A 17,242-nucleotide genomic window follows, 5' to 3' on the forward strand; every position below is an offset into this window, starting at 1 on the left:
ATGCTCTCAAACTCATGTTTCTGTTGCTGCCAACAAGTACGTTTGTTTTTATGTGAGTTGCGTGTTGCTTCTTACCTTTTAATTTCTCAAAATAAATGTCATTTTTTCAATATTTATAAAACCCCTTAGCATGCTTGCTGTGCTACCAGAAGTATTGTAAGTTTCATAAATTATTACACGCTTCTGGAAATGTGGTATTATTAGTTCTAGTTATTTTTTGTGACAAAGAAAGTTTCATTTGGTCCCTGACATAAACAGGGCATATATAATTTGTGAAAGACCTGAATTGGTGGTGAACTCATCATTTTTTAATTATCATTAACTTATTGTTAGTTGTAACTGAGCTTCATCTATTACTAGCTATTTATGTATAAAAAGATGAAGTAAACTAAAAAAAGAAGCTGCTGGTCTGCAAGTGAAAGGTACTCCATAGAGAATTGATCAGAACTCCCATCTGCATCAATGAATTAGAAAAAAAAAAAATAAATAATTACTGTAGTCTTTTCTGATAAATACAAAAGGCTCGTAATTGAAGTAAATTTTTAGAAAATTGAGTTACCTTTTGACACGCTTCTAATATTGTCATGTCAAAAAATATGCAGGAACTGCTATATATGGGCATAAAATAATGCATTGTGTTCATACACACTATTATTTTTCTTGATCACAGTAGAGGTGGGCTAGTTTGTTTTCTTGTTTGTTTGCTTTTTATTAACTTAAAATATTATTTATTCATCATCTTAAGGGCTATTTGGGGAAGTTGTAAGCAAAAAGATAAAGCCTCCTTTTGTCACTTTCTTTTAGTATTCAGAAGATATGAAACACAAGACCACTCTACTAGAACTCCAGAAAATGTTTACATACTTAATGGTAGGTGTGAAAGAGGATATTTTATAAAGTATCCAATTTCCTTTAAAAAAAAAAAAAAAAGTAGTTACCACTGTGTGTGAATTCTTGGTAGCATTAAATCCTAAGTTGATTGTCTTAACTGAAATAGTTTTTACCCACTTAAAAGCTGTAATTCAGCAAATTAATTAAGCAGACATTGGCATAATAATTTCTGTGAAGAGGCAGTGCAAATACTAATGTAGTACTAGTACTAATAGTTAGTGTCCAATTGTAAACCCCATCTATAATGAACGAGTGCAAGCTCTTGAATGCTAGACTGTCTTCTGTTTTCTTTAAAAAATGGTTGAAAAGTGAACAGATGGGAATGTCACGCTCAGGTGCCATAGTCTGAGAATCCTTCATTTATTTAAACCTTTAAACTTTTCTCCCTAGCACATTAATGCTCCATTGGACAAATAGTGTTCATCAGAGCTATTGGAATTGAGTTATGAGTGAGTTACAAGTCTGAAATTCAAGTCTGCTCTTTAGTTACAGTCATGGTATAGCTGGTGTCAGAGTCTTTTATATGAAGTTAAGATATTTAGATGTTTTGCATGGAGTTCAGCTTATCAGTGGTAATGAGTTACACAGTTGATAGTGTGGCCAGATAAGTCAATTGTCAGCTGAGTTATAGGAACTGTGCAAAGTGATGATTTGACAAGTCTTCACCAGGCCTAACTGAAGGCATCACTTCAAGGATCGTAGTAATAAAGATTCCCAAAACCAGTATACACTGTTAAGGACTTGATTCTGTATGTGAGCCTTATCCTATGCCAAGATCCAAATATATTTTTTTCTTTTTAACAAACACATTGCATTGAGTACACCACGCTGTAATTTGTTATTTCACTTAGGCCTCAGTGTAAAGGGTTCTGAGTTTGGTTGTTAATTTCCTCATGGAATGACATTAGGAAGTTACCCTGTCTCTTGTTTGCCGGAATTTTTTTGTTGTAAAATAAAATACATCATTTTGGTTCACTGCTTTTCCAACACTCTAGAGCTTCAAAGAATAATCTGTAGAAAGAAAGCATTAAAAGCAACTAGCAATTCTGAAATTGCAGCAGTCTGAGTAGCGAAACTGAAGCAATTGACAGGGTGATCAGTGTTGTTATTATAGTAAAAGATTTCTGAAGAGGTGAATGGTGATCCCTGGGGATCTTTGGGGGACCATTCCTGCTCGAGATATTCTATAATTTTTAATAGGATATAGGAAATAAAAAAGATAACCAAGAAGAGCTGATATTCTATAATTTTTAATAGGATATAGGAAATAAAAAAGATAACCAAGAAGAGCTGATATTCTATAATTTTTAATAGGATATAGGAAATAAAAAAGATAACCAAGAAGAGCTGATATTCTATAATTTTTAATAGGATATAGGAAATAAAAAAGATAACCAAGAAGAGCTGATATTCTATAATTTTTAATAGGATATAGGAAATAAAAAAGATAACCAAGAAGAGCTGAGTGTTCTTGCTCTTGGTTAAGAAAGAAATTCTGAAATCAGTTCACAATCATTTTGAAGACAGTAGAGAGAAGGAATTAAAGCATGTGCTGAAGAACATTAATCATTAAAAAAAAAAAATGTAGTATTTACAGAAGCATAAAATCACAAAATAACATAAAAATCATATGAGCCATGGAATTATAGAATGACTTAGGTTGAAAGGGCTGCTGTGGGCCAGATTCATGGCCTGAACCAGTGATTGAGCACCTGGTGAAGGGGTGTAGCCAGCCCTGGGAGCACTGGTGCAGGCAGTTCACCTGTGGGACTGCATGGCTGGAGCCAGGCTCCACTCCTCCCTAACCTCATTTGAGGGCTGGCAGCTGCAAGGGAAGTATCTTGACTTGGAGATTGCCTCCTGATCCTTGGAAAGGAGTAAGCAATTCCTTCTTTATTTACCAGGTAGTGACCTTTGCCTTTCTTGGATGATCCAAAACTGGTTTAAAGCAGTTACATCTGCTGCTGCCTATCCTTACAAGCACGTGTATCAGGGAAGGCTCTGCTTACTTCATCTGATGTAAATCCAAAGGAGAGCATTTCATGGAATAGCTTGGATTGTGAGGGACCTTAAAAATCATCTAGGTCTTCCACTGTGGACTGGTTGCCACTCACTAGATCAGGCTGCCCAGGACCTGCAGGAGCCTTCTTTTCTCCAAGCTAAACAGGCACAGTTCCCTCAACCTTTCTTCATAGGCAAGGTTTTCCAGTTCTCTGATCATCTTCGTGGCTTTCCTCGGGACCTGCTCCAACACTTCCACGTCTTTCTTGTGCTGGGAGCTCCAGCCTGGACGCAGTACTCTGAGTAGGAGAGGACGGTCACTTCCTTTGCTTTCCTGGCAAGCTGTGTTTTGATGCTGCACAAAAGGGGGGCTGTAAGTGCACGCTGTTGGCTCACAAGTTCTCATCCACCAGGACTCTTAATTCCTTTTCTGCAGGGCTGCTCTTTAGAAGTTCGTCACACAGTCTGTACATGTATCTGGGATTGTCCTAGCCCGGGTGCAGCACCTTTCACTTGGACTTGTTGAATGTCATTAGGTTCTCGTGGGTCTACTCCTCAAGCCTATTCAGGTCCCTTTGGATAGCATTTGTACCTTCTGTTGCATCAACTCAGCTTAGTGCCATCAACAAACTTTACAAGGGTGCACTTCTTCTGGCTGTGTTAAGTCACTGACAAAGATATTAAAGAGTGCTGGTCCTGAGACTGACCCCTGGCAGAGACCGCTTGTGACTAGCTTCCACCTGGTTATAAATCCATTGTCCGCAGTCCTTTGGCTGCCCCCATCCAGCCAACTCTTTATCCACCAAACAGTCCTGCCAAGTCCTCCAATTTAGGGATAAGGATGTGGTGCATGTCAGAGGCCTTGCGCAAGTCCAGGACATTGCTCTTCCTTGTTCTGCTTTGTCTGCAGATGCCATTGCTCCATCATAGATGGCTACCAGATTGCTGAGGATTTATTATTTATATCTTTACAAAGGACTTAGTTCGATCTTGGTAATATTAACAGGAAACATCTTATGGCCACACGTGATTTAAAAAAAATAATAGGTATGTCAGGTTTACAAGGATAATGTTCTGCTGTAATTCGGTTCCGTATCTACAGCATGCAAGTCATTGGAATGGGTAATGCATTATAGAACAACTTTTTAGAATTCAAGTTTTTTTCTCTAACTGATCTACTAACTAGATGTAGTTTTGTATTATGGAGACAGCTGAATGAGAATTAAGCATCTGTCAAGATCAAGTCCAGAGTGTTTTGAAATCCATAGGTACTGGCTGGTGCTTATAGTACCACATATTGTATCTGAACAGATAGAAAAGGACCTGAACATGTCATGTTTTCAGTCAGGATTTTTTAATGATGACTTCCTTTATTAAGTATTTTACATAATATTTTACTGATATAATTTTATTAATAATGAATATCATAATGATGATAGTTTAAAATTGTTTTACCATTTGGCAGACGCATTTGAACATTTGTTGTCTGTGAGACGTACACTGACATTTGTATGCATGTGTTTGGTATATCTGTGTAACGTGAAAGTACAAGGATTTGTGGTTGATTTGTTTTAATATTTTTTTTACCTAAAGGAAAGTGAATGTAAAGCATATAATCCACGGCCCTTTTGTAAAACTTATACCATGGATAAGCAGCCTCTGAACACTGGAGAGCAGAAAGATATGACTGAGTTCTTCACTGACCTGATCACAAAAATAGAAGAGATGTCTCCAGAACTGGTGAGTTATTGAGAGGAATCAAAATAGCACTTGAAAAGTTACGGATTTGTTCAAATATCCTTGACAGATTTTATTAATTCATTCACAGAAAAACACAGTGAAAAGTTTGTTTGGAGGTGTTATTACGAACAATGTTGTTTCCTTGGTAAGTAATCTTTCCCTATTCTTATATTCTCAAGATATTTTTAACCTCTCAAAACAGTTATTTCATTGCATTTCTCTTTCATTGCTGTGATTTAGGATTGTGAACATGTAAGTCAGACTGCTGAAGAGTTCTATACAGTAAGATGCCAGGTAGCAGATATGAAGAATATTTACGTAAGTAATGTCAGGTTCAGACAGATTAAAATAGATGGCAAGTCTAAAAGTGTAATAGGAAACTTTATATTGAACATGTGGATGATTTCTTTTTCTGTGCTGTAGTTTAGGTATTTCTTGGTTGAGATGATGAGGTAATTCAGTCAAATTGTTTTATGTTTTCATTGCAGTGTGCTCTTGGAATGGAATAAATAAAGACTGTGTTACTGGCAATACTTTCTTCTGTGTTTGAAAAATGTATGAGAACTATAAATGTCAAAAGATTTTATTAGTGTGTACTGCTGTTTATTAAGTTAATTGAAAATTTATACCAATATAATTTTAGGTTATTAGGTTTTCTAAATAACTATTTTAATCCTTTTGCTTGGAATTTGGATTTAGAGCACCTGAGTTCTCTGGGAAAGCTCAGAATATTGAGTACCATTTATCTGAATTTTCTTCTGAAATTTGTATTTGGGTTTTGAGGAAGTGATCTTCCTGTAATAATGTCATACTCTTCAAAAAAGTTCAGTCGCATACTTTTTCTTCATACTTTTTTGTCGCATATGATGAGTTTATTTCATGACTTGTGGATATGTTGATTAAACTTGCTGTAAGACTAGGAGAGAGGTTTTGAAAAGCAGACCATGTAAGCACAAGAGATAATATCTAAGGTAAACATAAACTCCTTCTGAATTTGTTATTTATATGTAGGAATCTCTTGATGAAGTAACTATTAAAGATACCTTGGAAGGTGATAACATGTATACATGTTCTCATTGTGGGAAAAAAGTGCGGGCTGAAAAAAGGTAAGGTTAAGAAAAATAGTCCTAATGTTTCTTTTTAGTAAATTGCAGAGATTACCATTCCTATTAGATTAATTGTTTAGATGAAACAGGAGTGTGGTTTCACTCGTTTTACTAATGTGAAGTCCTGTGAGGATGTGGTCCTTATGCAAAATGAGAACATACCAAAGAAACGGAGACATCTTATAAGATGATCTGCTAGACAGCAAAATGTTCAAGACCTTTGTGGAATAAAATGAAATTACTGGAAGTGTGTGCTCAGGGAATATTAAATGACTGCTTTGTGATTGCAAAACCTCTGGACCAGAACTCCCAGCATTGTGTCTGATTGGCTGAACGGGAAGAAAAGGAGCACAATGTTTGCAGGTTATGCTTTAAAATACATCAGAAAATATAAAGCATATCCAAAGAATTGTTTTTTAAAAGCAGTAATACGGAACTGTTAGAATGTTACAAAATCCAAGGGTACAGGCTTATCAAAAGAAGAACTCTCTAGGGGAGATTTAGACATGAGATAAGAAAGAAGTTTTGTACAGTAAGGGCTCTGGAACAGGTTGACCAGAGGGGTGGTGGATGCCCATTCTTGGAGATACTCAGGCTCAGGCTGAACGGAGCTCTGATGGAGCTGTAGGTGTCTCTGTTCATTGCAAGGGAGTTGGACTAGATGATCTTTAAAGGGTCTCTTCCAACTCTAACAGTTCTATGATTCTAAATATGTCAAATCAGTAACTTGAAATCTTTTACTTTTTCCGTTTTTAGAAGATAAATTATTTCAGCATTTCTTCAGTGTTTGTGTTATTCATTGTGCAGGATAACTGTGCAGGTTTCATAGTAGCCCTGTATTTCTTAGTCTAAAACAGGTATTCTAAAATGTATTAAAATTTTTTTAAAGTCTACTAATGAACAGAGAAATAAAAATGTTGCCTTGTTCTTTTATTGCAACTAACAAAATTTAATTCTTAGAGATGAAAAAACTCATAATTGATTTTGTAGTTCTTATAAATGAAAGTAACCTGCTTAGGAATCATTAATGAAAAGTTTATGAGGTATAATAGAAGTGTGTTCTTCGTTGAAACTTGTCAGTGACTGGATAGTAATTCCATCTGGTGAGGAGATTTGTGCTGTTAAATTCCTTCATGGCTCCTTTTAGTATACTGTTTTAGAAAACTCACACAATGAGCAAATTCAATCCCTTTTTCAAGGCACATTGCTAAATAAAATTGTTCAGTAAGCTCAATTTGACTTTTCTGCTGCCAGTTACATTACCCTACTCTAAGGTATTGTAATTGCTGAATTTTATATGTATGTGATTTTCTTAACAGATTTCCAATTTCATGTTTGAAATAAATGTGTTGAAAATCTTTGTGGAAATACAGTTCAACCAACTAAATCACAACTGCTTTAAATCATTTAGGGCATGTTTTAAGAAACTACCTCATATCTTAAGCTTCAACACTATGAGATATACATTTAATATGGTAACTATGATGAAGGAGAAAGTGAACACTCATTTTTCATTCCCTCTGCGTTTGGATATGACACCTTATACTGAAGATTTCCTCATGGGAAAAAATGACAGGAAAGAAGGTATACCTCCTAGAATTGTAATGTTTGTGGACAATTAAGATGTTTTAAAAGAAAATCAGAAGTTTTTTTTAATTGACCTATATTCTGAAAGGCATACATTTTCTTTAGTACAAAAAGACTGGTTAATTATTTTTGCTTTTGTGTGCAGTTCAGTTTGAACTATTAAGTTCAGTTTTAAAATATGGGGTGGTTAGAGATAGATGTACACAGTTTATTACTGGCCTATTTTGATTTTTCGGAGTAATGGTTGAACTTCAGGAAAGGGCTGACTGATACCATTGTAATTATGATGTGCGAACTTGTTAGTTCTGATCTCTTTAGTATAGTGATGCTTTGCAAAAAAAAAACGTGTTTTAAAAGAGCTGAGATCTATACTCTTTGTTCTGGATATGGACTTTCTGGCTGTTATTGTACCCTGCTGAAAAGTTAGGATATGTTTTAAGTGTAACTTACATGTTTATGTAAGATACTAACATGGAAACTCATATGCTTAGGAAATAATACTCACTATTGTATTATTTAAGGTTTTAAGGAAGACGGTGAATATTTGAAAGAAACTGAGAGTTATGAGTATGATCTCATAGGTGTAACAGTTCATACAGGAACAGCAGATGGTGGACATTATTACAGTTTCATCAGAGATATAGTAAATCCGCATGCTTACAAAAACAACAAATGGTGAGTTATGCAAAGCAAAATTTCATTCTTTTGTATGTTGAAGCAACTAAAAATTATTGACTTTGTCAACAGTGTTCTATGTGCTGTGGGTTCTTTTCAAGAGAACAAGTTTTTAGAATTTGCTAGGTATATGTATATTGCTTTACATATAGATGTTTGTGTGCTGTAGTAGAAGCAATTGTGAAGAGCCTTGGCCACTGGCAGCAAGAGAATGCCAGGCTAGGGCTTACAGTAGAGTCAGTGCTTAGTTCCTGACATGATTATTGATGACTGTTTTATCTATTTCAGTGCGTATGAACAGTAAGATTTAATAGGTCACCCTTCATCATAAAAGGGAGTTACCTCTGAGTGTACAGCAGTATTAATGATTGCAGACCTTGTTCCTTTTAATTTTGTGTAGTTTAAAACAACAATTTGGATTTTTCTTCCCTTTAAACACACTGCATCTTGTATGGAAGATGCTTATGTTCATATCTCAGACTCAGCTGAGGCCCTGCAGCAGAAGACGAGACTTCTTTTTTTTGTTCTCTTTAATAGCTGGCTGAACATTTTTGAAAAATTTCCAGACGGTAGCTAATGTCTGCTCCAAAGGCTATCCATAATTGTGTACAGTCTTTCTTTGCCACCTTCTAGTTAGAGTTATACTAACTCATAAACTGTATGATTTCTCTTCTTTTTATTTCCAGTTTGCTCAAACTGAAAAAGTAAGGGCAAATTTTCACTGCGTGAGAACTTCATCTCTACCAGTCATGTTTGGAAAAAGTTTGTGTTTCTGGAGTTAAAAATAAATAAATACATCAGTTGAAATACTGACTTACTGCCCTTTTTGAAAGAAGGTCACTTTGGGGATCACTTATTAGTTTGCTGTGATTCAAGCAAAGTAGTAGAAATTAAGAAAAATGCTTATTCTGAAGAATCACTTTCTTTGTTATACTCTCATTTGCCCTGAGAAACAAACAACAGTTGTCTCAAAAGCTTGCTCCTCTTACAGGTATCTTTTCAACGATGCTGAAGTAAAACCATTTGATTCAACGCAGCTTGCCTCAGAATGTTTTGGTGGAGAAATGACTGTAAGTTATGACTTCTTTTTTTGTCATGTTCAGCCATTAGAATATCTGCTCTGAGGACTTTCATGAAGTAATCTGTAGTGTTCATCTGTGGTCTTCCATCTGTTCTGAATGTATGAGAAAAATTTAGAGGTTTAAGCTGAGTTGTGTTGAACTTTTGACATCTTTGTTGTGCAAGTGATACTAAATTATGCTTGCTTATATCAGTTGTTCTTTCACTGCTGATCTCTTCAAAGGGTCTTCTCCTTTCAGAAAAGAAAAAATTTGCAGAGTACTTGCAGGCTGGTCATGCAAGCTCTCTCCTTTTTCTTCCCTTTCTGTATGACTGAAGTTAAACCAATAAAGGAGAAGGGTCTTAATTCCTCCCATAAATATCTTATTGAATTTGTGAACATGAATCCAATATTTTTATTTTGTTTTGAAAGACAGTTGTCAGAAGTAAAGTGTAAGTATTACTAATTAATCAAAATGAATTAGTGAAATCTCTCTCCAAAGAAGAGAACTTAGCTATTTCTTCTGCTGTATCCAGTTTTGTCATATTATTTATTTGCTTGTTAAAAAAGGTGAGTATGCAGCTAATTCAGGAATTCTTCTCCAGGGTGGTTTTGTCACTCAGGCTATTAACTGAAGGAATAGTTACTGGAAAAGCAAGGCTTTTTGTCTTTGTGTATGCCTTGTTTCAGTAATTTCCAAATTCTTATCTATAAACCTCTTGCAATCAGATCCTTTTTAATTCATAACAGAGCTGAAAAATCTTTTGGAATTCAGTATAGCCACACTGTTGACTGGAAAGCTTGAGCTCTGATATTAAGTGATTTTCAAACTGGTGGTTCCACAAGTTTAAGTGATTTTATTTGTTCCTTTTATTGTAAGAAGTTAAAATGTCTTAAGTTGGTATTTGCTTTCAGTAGTTCAAGGTTTCTTAATACAGTAACAGCTTTGTATTTTGCATCAGTTCACCACCTTTTGACATCAGTCTCAGTATTTTTACACAGTAATGCAGAGAACTGTAAAACAACACTAATTCTCAGAGTCAGCTTGAATTGATAACTTTTTAAATTATATTTCTGTATATAATTATATAAAAGCATTAATAATGCAGTGTCTTATTAGAACAATTCAGAATCCTCTTTCCTTATAAAAACAGTGTGCTAAAATAAATAAATTTAAGAAAAAAATTGTTTTGATTAAAAATGGGATTAAATACCCTTTAGGTACCAAGAAGAAAGAGGTGTCAGTGAGACGGATAAGACAGTTGCATTAAAAAAGCCAAAATATTGCATAGCAATTCTGAAAAATCATAGTATATCACAATGGATGAAAAAAGAGAAATGACTACTTGGAGCAGGAAATAAATTGTCAGCATCCCCTCTACAGCTGTATTGAAGTAGTTCACGTGCATATTTACATGGACTGTCAGTGACGAGATCATTAAAGAAGCTTGCATTTAATAATGTTACTTTCTTCTTTGCAGACAAAAACATATGATTCTGTTACTGATAAATTTATGGACTTCTCCTTTGAAAAGGTATTTCTCTTCCAAACGCATTATATGATCACATTTATACTTCTGAAATTTCTCTCAAAACAAGAATTATACAGATGTTTTTTTTCTTAAAGACACACAGTGCTTACATGCTGTTTTACAAACGGATGGAGCTGGAAGAGGAAAATGGCAAAGACTACAAATTTGATGTTTCTTCAGAGTTGCTGGAGGTACAAGTTGAATTTTTTTTGACACCAATTTTAAAATACTACTGGAAATCCTGAACAAACAAATCAGGAATCTGAGTAAAAACATGAAAACGAGTATAATTGGAATCAGTAAAGTGATTATCCTTTTATTTAGATGTAGTCCTCAGGAAAATGCTGTTGAATTGGAAGTAAATGAAAATTCACGCTATACATAAATTTCAGGTGCTTTCTCATTCTGTCATGTAATTTTTAATTCAAGCATCTATATTGTATTGCTTCATATTTCTAGGGAAAAAAAAGGGGGAGAACACTTATTGTTTTGTTTTTGTGAGCATTCTCTTAATGGTTACAGCAGTACAGAAAGTATTCTCATTAACCACCGTCCTTTTTATCTTACAGTTTCTCAGCAAATAACTACTTTCAGGAAGGACATAACAGTAGTTAGTTCCAAGAGTAGTGCTAGCTGTTTCCTCACACTTTCAATAGTGGGTTGTAAAATATTGGTAGACTGTGTTTAGGGTAAAGGAGCATCAGTTAGAAAAGGTTCCGTTCTTACACATAGTCATGGAGAAGGTAGCCCAGGTATGAATAAAATGAGTAGGAGAAACGTCTCTCTGAGGTACATCTACCTGTTCTCCTTAGTGTTGAGTACTGCTCAAACTTAAGATACCTAGTTATAAATACGAGGACAGTATTTATTCATGTATAGCCTGGGGAACTGGAAAAGACAGCGCAGAAGAGCAGGGTACTATACTGGGTATCTCACTGTACTAGGTTTATCATCAGTATGGAATTGAAAGGGATTCGTCTACTTTTTTATCATGTGAAAGGCAAGTCGGATTCCCTGCACGCTCTTGTCAGGAGTATTGATATATCATTTGTTCTGTTTTATTCTTAACTTAAAAAGATTCTTCATTGTTAGCCAATAAATCATCATGTGTTTCTCAGTCTTCAAAACAGTAACAGATTTTAACAATTTTAACCTGAAAAATGCTAGGAACAGATTTCGTCGAAAACATCATTTCAGAGAGAGAAACTGTAAAAGCTTCTTACTGTAAAATTCTCTGCTGTTTAATGATGAGTCAAATATTTACTCAGAGTTCTGACTAAGCTGCTGGAATGTCTAGTTGATTTCAATTAGTGAAACTACATGTTTAAGGGGATTTTATTGTAAAGTTGTTACATGAACATAGATATCAAGATATGGTTTTGAAATGTGGTTCTTCATTAAGATGCTGGATCACTTCTGAAAAATTCGGCCTAAAAATGTAATTTAGTTGGGAAAATGAGATCACAGCAAGGGAAAGATCCTGAGCTCTGTTCTGCAGTCAGAGAGCAGGCAGAACTAGTATTTAGTATAGTATAAACGGAACAGCTTTGAACAAGTCCTTTAAAATAGAATAAATTATTTTAAAAATAATTTTTCATTAAAAAAATACTGATTTCTTAGCCACAGGAAACATTTAAGTATTCTTAGAATCAGTCTTAATGTAGTGAAATAAACTGCTTTCTTGTATCTGATGTTAGCATTTTTTCTTCAGTGGATATGGCATGATAACATGCAGTTTCTTCAAGACAAGAACATTTTTGAACATACATATTTTGGGTAAGTTTTCTTTAAAAATGTAATATTAATGCTTCTTTTCTTCTTGCAGATTTTCATTATTTTTTAAAATTAACAAATAAAATTACTGACTCTAGGTTTATGTGGCATTTGTGTAGTAGCATCCCAAGCACGCTACCTGATCCAAAAGCAGTTTCCCTGATGACAGCAAAGGTAAATACTTCAAAAGTTTATTTTCATTATTTTAAATGAATACTGTTTATATTTTAATTTGGGTATTCTGTGATTAATGGTTCTTTCTTCCCCCCACAGTTAAGCACTTCTTTTGTACTAGAGACATTTATTCATTCAAAGGAAAAGGTATTCTGTTTACTTGTAAATTCTTTTTAAGTAGATGCATGAACATAGTGAAAAGTCTGTACTTTTTCATTGTAAAAGTGTGATATTGAGATGTACTGAGTACAGTGGACAAAAAAATGTTTAAAGACCGTCATTCAACACATTTTATTATAAACAATGTGTAATATAATTAACACTGCATGGTGGAAGAATGTGGGATCTGGATTTAGGTTACTTTGCCTCAGCAAAGCATTGGGAACAACAGACCTTGTGTTCTTTTCATTTGTAAATTCATAGATGATTCATGATTTAGCAAGTACTTGTTAAAGTCGATGTAGAGGACATTGTTTGCCAGTGAACAGCAGTTGCAAACACTAGTATTAGCAACAAGGAAGATTTATTCTATCTGAACTACTTTTATTCTCAGTAGGCTTTTAGTTTTCTCATCTGTGTTTTATGAAATACTACTAATTCTAGAGTGCCGTACGTTGTAAGAATATGATTGCAATATGATGGCAAAATGGAAGTACATGGATAGTTAAGCATTGTGTGATTTACATTGGTTTCAACATATATAGTGGTTTGTAGCTGCATGCATGTATGCTATGTGCTTAAGATTCAATGTTCTAACTGAGCATTTAGAGATTTTTAAGTTAAAGATTTTTTCTGTATCTCTTTTTACAGCCTACAATGCTTCAGTGGATTGAACTTTTAACAAAGCAGTTTAATAACAGTCAGGCAGCTTGTGAAGTAAGTAACTTAGGAACTCAGGAAAGTACAAACCACCTTTATATATATTAACTTTCCTGGAGACTTATATCCCTGGAATGTTTTGGACTATGAACTACCACATTTGGCATATTTGTGCACTATGAGATGAAATCCACCTCTTTGAGTAATGCAGATTCTGGGGAATTACTTTTATTTTTGTAAACCTGTGATGAGGCAACAGGTCAAAATCCTTTTGTCACTCTGAAGAAAGACCATGTGGTATTGCAGCTTTTGTATTTGATTATTGTATAATATATGTTATGTAATGAAGAGGCATTGAAATGAATTTGGAAAGACAGAGTAAATCTTAATGAGTAGAATGGAAGGAACTGGAACATCCAGGGGAGTGTGATGAAAGGCTGTGGCGTCATATAGAGGCTTAAAAGAGAGTTAAAAGCAGGTATTTGTCAGATGTGGCTGGAAATTCATGCAGTGCCTTTCTTATAAAGCTGAGACTCTTTAACTCAATGTGTTAAAAATATGTATGTATATATATATAGATGTTGATATATTGATATATATGTGTATATATATAATTATATATTAATATATATGTTTATATATATCAAGATATATATATATATATAAATCTTTAAGAAAAAAAAATGCAGAAGCTGACTGAAGAGAGTCTGGGCAGAAGTGCAGAGGAAAAATGAGAAACCACAGACAAACAATTCACTAATTCACTGACGTAGGGAAAACTGTTTTTGAGATACTGGAGGAAAGTTTGTGATAGATTTATTGTGATCATTTGAATATAGAAAGACACTAGTTGCATACTGTATCCTGCAGTAGACTTTATTCAGTATGGGCAAAGTAAAATCGTAGTATGATGTAGGCTTGTGATGATTAAAATAGGTTCATTTAATAAAGAATACTTCAGTGAATTTGAAATAAAATATCAGCAACTTGAATTCTTTATTTCGAGGTTATTTTCCTGTGAATAAATTTTTGGAAATCAAAGTACTATTTGCAAAATCTAACTTTGAATGTATCGTACTCTGTTGTTACCTCTAGAAATAGTAAGACTTTTCCACATTTTAAAATGCAAAAGGGATCTAACCCAGAAACTATGTTCTTTTAAGCCTGTCCCTATTCAGCAAGATTCTTCAACAGAGTTTTTAGGAGAAGCATTTCCTTCCAGATAATTGAATAATGGGATGACAAACATAGGGATAAGAAGATATTGGATTTAAATTTGTTTATTTTGTTGATCCTTATTCCTTGTTTCTCGTGCACAGAAGACATTTACATTTTCCTTGTATTAATAATTCCTTATTCCTTAATAATCATAACACTAATTTCTCTTCAAACTTAGTATTATGCAAAAAGAAGATTGGACTAGGACCAGTTTGAAACAAAACTAACAAAATACGTGTTTTCTGCAGTGGTTTTTGGATCGAATGGCAGATGATGATTGGTGGCCAATGCAGATTCTAATAAAGTGTCCCAATCAGATTGTGAGACAGGTGAGACAGAAAAAATGCTCCTGTATTAATCAGGTGATTACTTGATCAGTAAGCAGAAATGGACAAATTTTATGACACATACAGCAATTTGGAAAGGCTACATTGATATATCTCGTCTTTTTCTTTCCTGTTTGTGGTTTACAGGATATACTTAGCTATTGGCAGTATTATTGTTTGAAGCAAAATATATTTTAATACAGTGCCATGGTTGTAGTTAGTATCACAAAATGTCACAGCAGATACTTACTAAGATTTCTACAGCTCCCACATGATCTCTACAAAACTGAACATTTAAGATGTTTTACATTTAAAATGTTTTTTTTCTGAATTGATTCAAAACCAAAGTTTAAAGATATACATTCGAAAAACTGCATACGTTATGTCACAGATTTTTATTATTTACCTTTTCTGGAACATTTAAAATTGAAAAATGCAAAAACAAAAAACCTCTGTTAGCAGAATTTAGATATTCACAGTTAATGTTAATAGTTTAACTTACACTTATATTTACATTGCCAGTTGTTCAGGTAGAGACTTTAGCAATTACTTTCTTACCTGAATTGTTTTAACTTCGAATTACTAATGTTTCCATATAGAACCATACAGAGTTTCTTTATGCAACCCATCATTAAAGCGTTGTATTTCATGGATAATCTCTGTGCGGAATCTTGGCGAATTTTTATAAATTAAACTAGAAGGAATTTCCTTAAAACATTCACAAAATTTCTCACTGTAGAGGCAGTATGAAAAAGAAAATAGCTAAAAATATCCATAAATGTTTCAGAAAATAGAGATTGAAGAGAAAATGTTTATAAGCAGAGGTCCTAAGTCCTGTTTAAGTAGCACACTAATATTAAAAACTGTTTTTAGGGTTTCTTAATGAGATTTGTTTATAGAAATCAGGTTTGACTAATCTCTTAAAATATCAGGTATTAATACATTAATAAATGAAATGTGGGTGCATCAATCTCATCTATAACCTTAGAATGAATTAGAGCTAAAAGAAGTATTAGCAGACTGAATATTCTTTGTTGCAAATATGTATTGATGTATGGAAAAGAATGAATATGCAGAGCTCGTATATTTTATCATTTGCAGATGTTCCAGCGTTTGTGCATTCATGTGATACAAAGACTGAGACCAGTGCATGCACATCTTTATCTTCAGCCAGGGATGGAAGACTGGTAAAATGCTAACACCTGAAAACTTCTATTCATTACTTACATTACGGCAACCATTTTTTGTTTAATGAATTATTCTAAATGGTCTTGTAAGCATAAAATTGTATGATTTCAGTTGTTTATTATTCTACCCTAAATGCTCTGATTCACTTAAAACTCTATTGTGGTTGTAGAAGCCAATACTGTAGATATAATTTTTTTAAGTACTTGTTCTGTTAGAATAGATTTTTTGAGTGTGATCTTGCTTTCATTATCAATAATAACCTGCAACTGTACATCTTACTCCTTACACATGAGAATCTGATACTATGTTGTATCCAGATGCATATAGGAGTCGGTTTTAATCTGTAAACCAGAACAGGAAATTAAAGTCCAGTTCTGTGTCGTATAGCTAAATCAGCTGTCATCACAAAGTAGGAAAAAAAAAAAATAAAACAGGTTCTATTTTTTTCTGCTAATTACCGGCAAAATCACTGTTCTGTCTGCAGTTATGAAACATTTATTCTTTTTGATGCATAGTGAGAAGAGAGTGCTTTTTCTTCGATGTTTTGGTTCAAGCCTGTGATCCTGTTAACTTTTTCCCAAGTAATAACTATATTGCTGTTATAAAATTCAGGATATGGAAATAGAGTTTTTATGTCAAAATACAGAACTCAGTTTTTTTCTGGAGATCTGAGTATCATAGTAGGAAAGAGTGAAATACTGTAGGATTTTCTGAAAACGACTAGACTGAGATGAATGTATGCTCCATGCATTGCATGAAATGTCTGAATTGGTTTCTGTTTTTAGTTCGGATGACATGGATGGTCCCGTGGAAGACATCGGCAGTCGCTCTTGTGTAACACGTTTTGTGAAGACTCTCTTGTCTATTATGGAGCATGGTGTTAAACCACACAGTAAACATCTCACAGAATATTTTGCCTTTCTTTATGAATTCGCCAAAATGGGTGAAGAGGAAGTGAGTATAGCCTTCTAGCTTTAGAAATTGTGTATGTATATCTGTGTGTGTATTTTCAAGTAATTCAATATCTGTGTATTTCAGAGCCAGTTCTTGCTTTCACTGCAAGCCATATCAACAATGGTTCATTTCTACATGGGAACTAAAGGACCTGAAAATGTAAGTTAGAGTGTCTTTGATAACAAGAACTAGTCTTCC

At 34.0% G+C, this 17,242-nt stretch overlaps 1 protein-coding gene across 5 annotated transcripts in view; it reads left to right on the plus strand.

Moving 5' to 3' along the window:
* USP34 (ubiquitin specific peptidase 34) overlaps nt 1-17,242 on the plus strand; it is a 132,948-nt gene that overhangs the window by 92,106 nt on the left and 23,600 nt on the right. For all 5 annotated transcript variants that reach the window (XM_031595167.2, XM_031595163.2, XM_031595166.2 and 2 more), the window contains 18 exons: nt 805-870; nt 4,486-4,632; nt 4,721-4,777; nt 4,873-4,950; nt 5,644-5,738; nt 7,150-7,322; nt 7,847-8,000; nt 8,992-9,070; nt 10,542-10,595; nt 10,688-10,783; nt 12,304-12,368; nt 12,464-12,539; nt 12,639-12,686; nt 13,350-13,415; nt 14,825-14,905; nt 16,004-16,089; nt 16,876-17,044; nt 17,129-17,203. In XM_031595167.2, coding sequence (XP_031451027.1) covers nt 805-870; nt 4,486-4,632; nt 4,721-4,777; nt 4,873-4,950; nt 5,644-5,738; nt 7,150-7,322; nt 7,847-8,000; nt 8,992-9,070; nt 10,542-10,595; nt 10,688-10,783; nt 12,304-12,368; nt 12,464-12,539; nt 12,639-12,686; nt 13,350-13,415; nt 14,825-14,905; nt 16,004-16,089; nt 16,876-17,044; nt 17,129-17,203 — 1,665 coding nt within the window. The remainder of the gene's footprint in view (nt 1-804; nt 871-4,485; nt 4,633-4,720; nt 4,778-4,872; nt 4,951-5,643; nt 5,739-7,149; nt 7,323-7,846; nt 8,001-8,991; nt 9,071-10,541; nt 10,596-10,687; nt 10,784-12,303; nt 12,369-12,463; nt 12,540-12,638; nt 12,687-13,349; nt 13,416-14,824; nt 14,906-16,003; nt 16,090-16,875; nt 17,045-17,128; nt 17,204-17,242) is intronic.

Source organism: Phasianus colchicus, chromosome 2 (genome assembly GCF_987193195.1).
Source record: "Phasianus colchicus chromosome 2, bPhaCol1.hap1.1, whole genome shotgun sequence".
Taxonomy (NCBI): Eukaryota; Metazoa; Chordata; class Aves; order Galliformes; family Phasianidae; genus Phasianus; species Phasianus colchicus.